Below are 12,198 nucleotides of genomic sequence, written 5' to 3' on the forward strand. Positions count from 1 at the left end.
GCAGCTGATGAATATTTATACCTTGGCATGACCCACGTCAATGAGAAGTCAATGGCGCAAGCCATTGTCTCATTGACTCATTCCTCCCCCTGCGCAAAGGCCGGCTGAGACAATGAATGCTTCGAGGATATTGTTGCTGTTTTCGATGTAAGGTTTCCTCCACACTTGGTTCTGTCTCCCAAGGAAATGCTTTTTTTTTTGTTCTTCCCGTGCATTTCATTTCGGGAGAGATTACAAGATCCGTGATTTGAATTTGACTTTTTTTCAAACAGCGGGAATGTTCATTCCATACAAATGAAAAGGTTTTTATATTATATTGTTTAAGAACGATGTATACATCAGTGTACTTTTTAATGTGAGCAACTTAAAACATCAATAAGCAGACTGTTCTACTGCAATTCGCTTGAAAGGTCACTTAACGATTTCCTGTGAGGTGCTTTGAGATAGTTTAAGGCGCAATATGAAATGCAAGGATTATTATTATTTTGGCTCATTCAGCAAAACCTTCAGTGTCATAAATTAAGTGCCCATGTCTCTCTCAGCCACGTCTTAATACACAAGTGTGACTTGTCAAAGTCTTTACTATTCAGAGTAATGACTAGCGGTTACAAGATTGGAGACCTAAGTGTCGACATTTAAGATCAAATATTCTGCAGTGTCGCTGTACTATGTGTATTCTAATGTTAGACTGATTTATATGAGCTTCTGCATCTTTTATTTTGGCAGTTCAGTTGTTCAGGCACTCTTTATTTGGGAATGGAAGGCAACCAAGATCTGGAGCTGATTATCTGTGTTTTACACACGGCCTCAACTTAATATCAAGTGATTCTAATTCTGTAAAAAAAAAACACACCTCGACATGGGCAGCACACTAAATTGGCAATTTCACTCCACGAGATCTTCAGGGTGAAAAATCGATATGATAGCGTTTTTTTAAGATTCTAAAGGGACTGGATAATGTAGACCATAATAAAGAGAAAGTTGGAAAGGGAGAAGGTTGAAAGGTGATATAACAGTGTTTTTTAAGATTCCAATTTAAGGCCATGATCAGCTGTTTTACCTTGTCCAGAACAGTAGAACCAGAGGACACGGCCTAAGGTTGAAGAGAGGGGTAAATTCAAAACAAATCTGCGGAAACACTATTTCAGTGAGCGAGCAGTAAACGTATGGAACAGGCTCCCGAGGGAGACGGTGGAAGCAGAAAGTGTGGATTCTTTCAAAAACAAAATTAGATAGATTTCTTTTAGGAAATAATATCTCAGGGACACTGTATATAGTTTGGGACAAGACATGTGATTGCGACTGCCAGGATGGTGGAAGGGGATCTTAGTCTTCTTTCGTCTAGCAAATCCTTATGTTGAGTGTTTGGGCGTTCCTCTGAGGTAGGGGCGAAAGCACATTGCTGTGGAAGCTGTTACTCTACACACAGCTAACGAACAGTCTGACCTGGCAATGCTTGAGGAGAGCGAGGGTTCCATTCCATCCCTCACTTTAATGAGTAAACAAAAGGTGCAGTGAGTGCATCCTCTCTGACTGGATATATTCTGATACACCCGTGTTTAAATGCAGTGAGTGCACGCCTCGCCAAAGCGGATGCCAGTGATGAAGATGATGAGACGGAGTACTTTGATGCCATGGAGAACGCACCAGAGTTTATCACAGTAACTGCAGACCCCTCGAAACACAGGCAAGTGGGTTGGCTGCCGGAAGGTTTGGGGGGAGGGAGTGGGGAGAAGGTGGAAGTGGTGGAAGAAAATATCTACTGTTAGATTGACTTCTCTGAGCTTCTGCATCCTGTATTCTGGCAGCTCAGTTGGCAGAATAACCATTGCCCGACCGCCCATGAGCAACTATTGGTGGTCGGACATTCAGCATCTCCTCCCCCACACTCTGGAACTCTATCCCACAATCTCTCCACCTCATCCCCTCTCTTGCCTCCTTCAAGTCCTGTCTAAAGATCTTCCTCTTCGACCATGCTTTTGGCCACCCTCCCACCTCCTCTCCCCTGACCTCCACCCCTCCTGACCCCAACTCCCAGCTCGAGTACAAAAAAACCCTGACTGTCCAGCTCCCTGGGACATCTTTTCGATGTGAAGGGCGATATACAAATGTAATTTGTTGTTGTTGTTCAGGCAGCGTTATTTGGGAATAGAAGGCAAGCAAGATCTGGAGCTGATTCTGTGTGTTTTACAAAAGGCTTTAACTTAACACCGAACAAATTCCTGAGCTTTACGCTGGAGGTGTACAACTTAATTAGGCATTTGGCAAAGCTATTATTAATATTTCGACTCTGCTGGAATTAAGATTTAAAGAGGTTTAAGAGGGCAGTTTGCACACTACCCTTTCATGTTTGGAGAGTGTATGTTGGGGAAAAGTATATTTAGAAATTGGTTAAAACCAACCCAGTCTAAAGTGCTTGCTGGTTCAGTCACCAGCGATCTCAGAGTTGAGTGGTGACGGTGAATATTCTGAGCTTGACCTGGAGCGATGTGAAGCTAGTGACAACCAAATGGTATCACTCCAGCTTTCACCAAATCTCTCTCCGTTCCAGATGATGTCAGTAACAGAGCAGCCCCCCCCATCCGATTATCTTACACAGGTAGAACTGTTTCCTTGGTATCCTTGTCAGCCCTCGATAGGAATCTCTGCTGATTCCAGGGTCTGACCCTGCCTTGTGTTCGATTGCAGGCGTACAGAGAGCAATATCAGTGGAACCAGCAGCGGTCATACTGATACCTGGAATCTGGACGACCATGTGAGTATATATCTCAACATATAGTGAATGACATATAGGCACTGTGGCCAACCCAGAATACTAACACTTCCTCACTGTGACAGTCTGAAATCCTGTAGCTTAATGGTTAGAGCACTCGCCTCGCAGGCGAGAGAACCTGGATTCGATTCCCGGCAGGGCGAAACATTGGGCGAAATGTTGGGCAACCCCCCCCCACCACCCCTATAACAATCTGTCATCTGTCTATAACACCCTCTCACTTCAACAATCTGATCTGTCTGTAACAATCGCTCACTGTGACAATCTCTGTCTAATATCCTCCCTGCATTCGTCGCCAATATCCAAAAACGTCTTGTAAAACGTGCAGTTTGTGGTTCTCCCTCCAACACAGAAACGCTTGCCTTCTTTACCCATCTCTTACTTTTCACTATCATGCTCCCTCTACAACACACTCCTCTTGCTAACACTTTTGTAATTTGTCCACTATCTATAGCGGAGTCACTGTAGAACTGTATAGCGCCTTCATCATTGTACCACACTGTAGAATACACCCCTCACTGTAACCCTCTCTCTATAAACCCATCACTCATTGTAATGTTAACTATATTTAGACACATGACAGTAATTATTGTGATATGCTTTGACATTGTAGGTGTTATAAAAACCCTTTCTCTCTAACGCACCTCTCATTGTATACGTCCCAGTGGTAATGATCTGAATCCTTCTGTTTCATTGTACATGAGGTGACTTATTGTTGCTATCCGGCCCTTATACAGGTGTTTCACAGTCAGCACCAAGCTTCTTGCAATGAATCAGCAAGCGGGGAGGTACTGCCAAAGAGAAAGAGACGGACTCTCATCCCAGACAAACCCAGCTACAGCCTTAACCTTTGGAGCATCATGAAAAACTGCATTGGAAAGGAATTGTCCAAAATCCCCATGCCTGTAAGTGACTTCCTGTGAGATACTCTCTCTCTCTCTGATGATTGACCTTCTCTTGGCAGTAAAACTCTGCATCTTTAGTGTCATAAGATCGTAACCGTCGATCTAACTCCCGGCTCACACATGTGCCTGAGGCACTCAGTCACTATGCAAATTAATGCACCATTAATGGCAATCCACATCCACTGTGGAGGGCACAACACCATGGGAGAAAGTTGGGGGGGTGGGGGTGCGGGGTGATGCACTGGTTCAACAAGCACACTAACCAGAAGTCAAACACTGTTTCTTCGTGCATTAGGAATCCTGTAGCATATTGGCGAGAGCACTCTCCTCACAAGCGAGAGAACCCGGGTTCGATTCCCGACTGTTGGTGGGACGCTGCTGAGTGCAATTGGCTGTCGTGTTTCGCCAACACAAAATATACAGTCAATTCACTTTACAGTATAACCTGTGAAGCACTTTGAGACGTCTCAATCACGTGATAAGGCACTATAATCAAATGCAAGGATTGTTATTATAAACCACTGCTCATCCCTACCTTTCAAAATAGTTGAATAGTTGGTGTTGGTAGTCACATATATGTGTATTTATCCATCTCTACGTTATATTTACATTCAAATCCCGCCACAGCCTTGTCCACCCTAACTCTGCAACCTCCAACTAGCCTACCGACTTGGCCGTTCCCTTTGCTTAGCGGACACTGATGTGCTTCATGTCCCCCGCCTTGTCTGCCCAATCTTCAGTGAGTGAGCTTTGAGCCATCCTGCCCGCACTCTCTGGAACTCCATCCAACTCACCCACCTGACTTGCCTCCTCACTTCATTTAAAGCCCGCCTCAAGACTTAACTCTTTGACTGCGGTTTCGGGCATCATTCATTCCCTTCCCTTCACCGTCCTGAGCTCCCTGGTTCGGATGCCCGACCGGTTATGTAAAGCACTTTGAGATTTCCTGCTGATGTGCGAGACGTTATATAAATGTTACTGTATTGTACGTCTGCCAGTGACAGATACACACTGGAAAGAGCAACAGTGACACAATAGAGGCTGATGTCTCAGCGAGAAAGCAGGTGCTGTTGAGATCCATAGACAGAATGACTCCACTACTTTTGTCACGCAGTCATTCAGAAAGCTCGGACATCAGCCTGGGGCTGTTTCATGCAGTCAGGAAATAACCTTGATAACGAGTTCAGTCTTAAGACTGAAGTGTTCATTTGCTGAGGTTTTCTGTTTCTGGAGGCAAAATGTGCATAGTGTACGGATTAAGAGTCTGCGAATGAAATTTATATCCACCTAATGGCCTTGTCTGTCGTAAATCATTTCTAACACTTGCAGACTGCAGAGCAAGGCACTGTCAGAAACTGTTCTGCCTGTTCTTATCATGTCGTTCACACCAGCTCTCTCTCTGCTTGATCACTCACAAGTGTAGATATATTATAAATTATATTGCAACTAATGCATTCCAATAAGGGGGCGGGGGTTCAATTAGGATATTCCTTTCCCCCTAATTTTTCTTATTCCCTCCAACTCGGAAGGCTACCCTCCCTTGATCCTTCGAAACTCTCTAGACCCGTCTCAAAACTTGTTGGTTGCACAAGACTGATTATATCAGTGTTTCCTGTCGCTCAGTGGTTAGAGCACTCGCCTTGCAAATGAGACACCTGGGTTCAATTCCAGGCAGAGGGCGAAACCTTGGGCAAGTTTCCTTACTCCACACAGAGCCTAATAATAATCCCTCCAAAACCAAAAACAATAATAAATTGGTCATTTTCAATCTACCACTGTTTGTGGGACGCTGCTGTGCACAGTTGGCTGCCGTATTTCACCCACAAAATACACAGTGAATTCACTTTCCGATATATCCTGTGAAGCGCTTTGAGACGTCTCAATGACATGATAAGGCGCAGTATCAACTGCAAGGATTATTATTATTATTATTACTCTCTGAAGAAGGCACGAGACAGAAGAGACAGAATAAGGAGGAAAGGGAGAGCGAGAGAGAGATTGTCGGGGGAGAGAATATCAAGATAAGCAAAATGAAATTTGCACAAGAAACAGGAGAGAAAATAGGGAAAATTAACGATAGCGTACTCTGTGTTCATGTCTCTGTCACTGCTGACCGGCAATGAACTGTGCACTGGCACACATCCCATTGCAACACCAATAACTGTCAGCCATTAGCATCAGCATCCCTTATTACCATGAAATATATGACACAGACTCCGGCTTGACAGCTGACAAATGGAAATTGAACCTGACGACTGTACTCGACAATAACTAACCAGTCAAGAATAAAATCTGTTCTATACCACTTCCGCCTCACTCTCTCTTTCCCTCTCTGTCTGTCTCGAGCTATCTGACTGCCTGTTTCTATATCTCTGTCTGTTCCTCTTCATCTCAGTGCAGTCAGACCTGTTCAAGCTACCACCTCCATTCAGCAACCACCTCCTGTTAACAACCACACTGGGGCAGCGTTGGATATATTTGGCATAATAAACCTTCTCTCTTCACTGTGTACAGCAACCAGCTCTGTTTTAGCCTGTTTATATCCTGTGCTTTTCTACCAACACCCTTCTCAGCAGCCAGTTCTTTGTCATTAATTCATTTGAGACAGATTCACAAAATAGATTAAGCGGCACCAACAAAGCTTCTTTCACACACGGATTCCACACGAACAATAATACCATCACCCGCTCTGTTTTGTCCTAACCGCAGTCAAAGTGTAGGAGTCAGTGTAGAATTCTCCAAGTATGTGTATTAACTTGTACTCAGTTGTGGTTTATGTGGACATTTCTACAGTGCTTTCATTTATAGCTTTGTAACCTGTACTGTATTTTTCTCTACACTTTCTATACACTACCTCTTGTGGAGTACTGTAGCTCAGTGGTTAGAGCACTCGCCTCACAAGCGAGAGACCTGGGTTCAATTCCCGGCAGGGCAAAACCTTGGGTAAGTTTTCTTACTCCACAAACACCTGATAATAATCCCTCAAGCAAAAAAAAAATTGGTCAGGGAAGTTATGGTAAGCAGGAAAGTTATAGTAAACTTCAATAAAACCTTGGATAGACCACGCTTAGAATACAGTGTGCAGTTCTGGTCCCCACATTATAGAAGGGATGTAGGGGCACTGGAGAGGGTGCAAAGGAGATTTACAAAGATGATCCCAGAACTGAGAGGTTATACCTATCAGGAAAGGCTGAACATACTTGGGTAAGGGGTGACCTGATAGAGGTCTTTAAAATGATGAAAGATTTTGATAGGGTAGACATAGGGAACATGTTTCCATTTGTGGGGGAGACCAAAACCAGGGGCCATCAATATAAAATAGTCACAAATAGATCAAATAGGGAAATTAGAAGAAATTTCTTCACACAGAGAGTAGTGAGAATGTGGAACATTCTACCACAAGGAGTTGTTGAGGCAAATAGCATAGATGTATTCAAGGGCAAGCTAAATAGGTACATGAGGGAGAAAGGAATAGAAGGTTATGCTTGAAGGTTTAGTTGAGGAAGGGAGGAGGAGGGTCATGTGGAGCATAAACACCAGTTGGGCCGAATGGCCTGTTTCTGTGCTGTATATTCTAATGTATTCTGATGTATTCTATCCATTACTGTTTGTGGGACGCTGCTGTGCGCAATTAGCTGCAGCATTTCACCCACAAGATATACAGTCAATTCACTTACAGTATATTCTGAGAAGAGCTTTGACACGTCTAGAAGACGTGAAAAGCGCTGTATCAAATTCAAGGATTATTATTACTACATTCGCCAACAAACCTTACTCAGTGGCCACCCTTACATGAAGGCCTCTTTGGCCCTGTCCCCTGCGAGGTTATTGATGACATATTTGACTGGATCTATTTACCTTACTCTGGTTCCTGGCCTTTTTTTTTTCCTTTTACTTCCTCTGTCTTTGCGATTTCAGTTTGTTTTTCTCTGTCCCTAGCCTGTTCGCTTGCTGGCTCCGGCCTCCTGCACGTTCCTCCTCTCCTCCACTCCAAAATCATCAGCTGTAATTTCGGACACTACAGTAAAATACAAAATGACATTTGTATATAGCTCCTTTCATGTCGGGAGGACATCCCAAGGCGCTGGACAGTCAGGGATTTAGACCCGAGCGGGGGATGGGGTGTTAGGAGGCCAGGGAGGGTAGGAGGGTGGCCGAAGGCATAGTCGGAGAAGAAGGTCTTGAGACGTGCCTTGAAGGAGGCAAGAGATTGAGTGAGGCGAAGGGAATGTGGGATGTTTACGCCACTACTCCCCAAAACTATGGAACTCTGCCTCAATCCCTCCACCTTGCCCCCTCTTTGCCCATCTTCAGATCACACCTAAAGACCTTCCTCTTTGATTGTGTTTACAATCACCTCCTCCATCTCCCCAGCTCAGTGTCAGGCTCCGCCACTGATAAATGCTCAGAGACCCTGAGATGTGTTATATAAACGCAAGTTGTTGTAATTGATACTCTGACAGAGGAGAAGGGATTATAAACACAAAATAGGAAATCAGATTGCTGTAAAATAACTGAACAAACTAAATACAGAAAGAAAGTACCTCTGCAATCTTTGTATATTCAGTAGTTGAATGTCCTCAGGAGGGTTTATCTGAACTGATTGCCTTTGGAAGAGTAAATCCTTATTGTAATTTAAAGAACATTTTTGTTCCATTCCTAACGAGAGAGTGTTTGCCAGCAAGTGCCTCATTGAGCTTCAAGCAGAATGTTTCTTTATATAATTGTGCAATTTAAATAATCCCGTCAAACAAAAAATAATATTAATAATAATTTGTTTGCTCAATCCACGACTGTTTGTGGGACGCTGCTGTGCGCAATTGGCTGCCGCTTTTCACCCACAAAATATACAGTCAATTCACTTTACAGTACAATCTGTGAATCGCTTTGAGACGTCTTGAAGATGTGATGAGGCGCTGTATCAAATGGAAGCATTATTATTGTTATAATTTGTGAAAAAATTGTCTCAAATGAGCTAAATAGTCATGACCTGCGTCCTCTTTGTTTTGTGTGTCAGTCTGGCTCAGCTGAACTCGTCGTCTTGGTTGACACTCGAGTGCAGTATTGCATTGCTGGAGGTTCTATCCTTTAAATGAGGCGTTAAACCGAGGTCCCGTCTGCCTGATCGAGCGGACTTTAAAGATCCCGTGGCATTATTCAAAAAGAAAATGAAGTTCCTCCCAGTGTCCTGGACTAGATTCGCCCAGATAAAATTGGTCACTCAGACCATGGCTGTTTGTAGGATGTTACTGTGTGCAAAATGTGTGCCTACAAATACTGGTCTTTAAGGTATATATATACCCTTCACCATGTGAGGAGCACTATATCTAATGTAAGTATTATTTCAGGGTTTGTGAGAAAAATGGATCTGCTCTTGACACTCTGTTCCCGTGTCTTTCCCACCACCCCCTTCCCCCTCCCTCCACCCAATGCTTTGGCTGAGACCTGACCGTTGCTGCTGTACTAGATACATTCCAGTGACGAGATCAGGCTTTATCCAGGACCATTCAGTAGTTTGAGATGTCCTGACATTATTGTACAACTTCATTTCTGCTTGAATTTCTGTCCCCTGCGCTCCACCTTCAGCCACTGTGCCCTGAAACTCTATATATCAACCCAGAGATGAAATAACCATGGTACCACTCATTCCCCCCCACAAGTAAATCAAGTTCAAAGCCCCCTCTGGATAAAGAATGTAGGTAGCAACTCCCTCACTCTCTACAATTGGTCACCCTCCTACCCCCACCCTCCCTCCCTACCTTCCAGTTCTCCTGATCCCAACCCCCAGCTCGGGTGCATATCCTTGACTGTCCAGCGGTTTGGGACTTCCTCCAGACATGAAAGGCGTTGTGTCGATGAAATTTGTTGTTGTTGTTGTAGAACGTATTTAAGAAGATGTATTTAAGGGGAATCTGAATAGGTACATGAGGGAGAAAGGAACAGAAGGTTATGCTTGAAGGCTTAGTTGAGGAAGGGCAGGAGAGGGTCATGTGGAGCATAAACACCGGCATAGGCCAGTTGGGCCGAATGGCCTGTTTCTGTGCTGAATATTCAAAGGCATTCTAAATGTATTCTAACATTGTCAGGATGGAGTCTTGACTTAACACACTCATTCCCCTCTCATCTCCTGTGTTCCTTGCTGCCCCTGTTCCCTTCACTCGTCTCCTTCCTCTCCCCCTCCTCCCCGCCCACCATATTAGAAATTCACAAGATCAATCTTTCCAGAGTTCTGACGAAAGGTCATCGACCTGAAACGTTAACTCGGTTTCCTCTCTCCATAGATGCTGCCCTGACCTGCTGAGTGTTCCCACCCCGACTTTTGTTTTTATTACTGTCTTTTTTTGACAGCTTAGATCCTTTTTTAATCCCTACAATAGGCTGTTATTTTTCTCGGATAGGATAATACTTTGAGAGCAAGCTGTGATACAGTGCTCTAATCCTGCAAGCCCCAAATCCTGTGAAAATGAATGAATGAATGAATGAATCATCAGCTAAAGATGTTAATGAGGATCCCTCAGGAAATGAGTCAGTGAATCTGGGAGCGGGGGAAGAACAGAATGCCCGACTGTCACGTTCACGAAAATAAGTAACCGCTAATATTAATAAATTGGGTTGTTAACGAAGCTTGCCTTCAGTATCACAAGCAGTGACATTAATAAAGTTTAGATTAAAGGACCACAGACAATTATTTATGGAAGCGTGTGAGTTATTGCATGTCAGGAGGCGGTGTAAGTAGTGACTAGAAAAGAGAAGAGATGGAATCAATGACTTTGCCGGCTGAGAGATTGTTCATTTACTTGATAAAGCCTCGAGGATTTTTATCCTGCACTGCAATAAGTTTGCTTCCCAACTTGCTGCTGCGTCTAAAGCCACACTGACCCACAGGGAGGTGGAGGAGATGAAAGGGGTCCAGCACTCAGCACATTGCATCATAGCATTAAGCTCCCTCTATACCATCTCAACAATTTGCTTTAACCTCAATTTGCTTTAATCCCAACTCGGGTCCAAATCCCTGACTGCCCAGCGCCTTGGTCCGTCTTCCACATGTGAAAGACGCTTTACAAATGCAATTTTGTATTGCATTGTATTGTAATCTCAGAAGAGAGCACTGTGCTGCGTTAATTTAGCATTGCCATTTTCCCTCACCATTGATCTTGTCATATCCAGTCATTAAGTGGAGTTTGGGGTTGTCCATAAATACTGGGAACTGTAGCAACTGGATTGAGATCGCTCATTACAGCTGGCAGGGAATGTATCTGAACCCACGGCCAAAGGTGAAAGTCTTGTGTGTAGCTCAGGTGCAGTTGGTGACACTCTTGCCTTTGGGGTCTGTGGAACTTTGAGCTCATAGTCTAGAGTCTAGACTGACACTCCAATGTAGGGAGTGTTGAATTGACGGAGATGAGATATTAAAACTCAGGTCCCGTCTGCCTGTTCAGGCGGACGTTAAAGATCCCGTGATACTATTCGAAAAGAGAAAGGAGTTTATCCCGGAGACAACAATCCCCCGAATAAAAAAAAATTGTCATTCATTCCACGGAGATCATGGGTCGCTGCTGTGTGCAAATTGACTCTTTCAGTCATCCACAAAATACACACTGTCACATCGCAGTATATCCTGTGAAGAGCTGGAAGACATCTCGACGACGATGATGAGGCTTTCTATCAGGTGCAAGGCTTGTTATTACTCATTGTGTTGCTGACACAGTCACATTGCCTTGCTGATTGTAACGGCGTGTTACAATCAAGCTCGTAAGCATTTTAGGAGCAATTTCGCTGGTGCACAGCAGTGTCCCACAAACAGTGGTGGGTTGAGTGACCAAAGATGTAGATTGTGGTTGGCTGCTGCGAGCAAAGACCGAATGTGGCAGAGAAAAGGTATTATGTGTCTTATCTCTCCCTCTCCCTCTCTCTCTCAAACACATATTCACACTTTGTCTTTCTGATGTACATACATAGTCACATATACACACAATCAGACACTCCATAAATACACATGTGTACACACACATACACACAGATGTTCTTTAACATATGCACGTACCACCCATAAATAAACATAATTTTGACATGTGTGCACAAACAAACACTCCTTTAGATACACATGTCACACAACAACAACTTGTATTTGTATAGCGCCCTTAACCAGCACCTTGCGACGTCCTCCCGACGTGAAAGGCGCTATACAAATGTAGTCTTGTTGTTAACACGGGGTAGCAGTGGCGGGGCATGATGCCTAGCCGGTGGGGGGGGGAGGAGGAGAGCGAGGTGACTGTAGGCACATTCCAAATATACACCAAAACTACCATAGATAGGTACACATATATGCACACAAACAGTTGATCCGAAACATATACATAATAATAATAATAATAATAATCCTTGCATTTGACACAGTGCCTTATCACATTGTTGAGCCGCCTCAAAGCGCTTCTCAGAATATACTGTAAAGTGGATCGACTGTGTATTTTATGGGCAAAACGAAGCAGCCAATTGCGCACAGCAGCGTCCCACAAACAG

General features: G+C 44.0%; 1 protein-coding gene across 1 annotated transcript in view; it reads left to right on the forward strand.

The window, feature by feature from the left end:
* LOC103188465 (oxysterol-binding protein 1) overlaps positions 1-12,198 on the forward strand; it is a 140,345-nt gene that overhangs the window by 109,699 nt on the left and 18,448 nt on the right. The window contains exons 7-9 of the mRNA XM_007908486.2: positions 1,570-1,687; positions 2,689-2,755; positions 3,511-3,678. Coding sequence (XP_007906677.2) covers positions 1,570-1,687; positions 2,689-2,755; positions 3,511-3,678 — 353 coding nt within the window. The remainder of the gene's footprint in view (positions 1-1,569; positions 1,688-2,688; positions 2,756-3,510; positions 3,679-12,198) is intronic.

The sequence above is a fragment of the Callorhinchus milii genome, unplaced genomic scaffold (assembly GCF_018977255.1).
Source record: "Callorhinchus milii isolate IMCB2004 unplaced genomic scaffold, IMCB_Cmil_1.0 Scaffold8, whole genome shotgun sequence".
NCBI lineage: Eukaryota > Metazoa > Chordata > Chondrichthyes > Chimaeriformes > Callorhinchidae > Callorhinchus > Callorhinchus milii.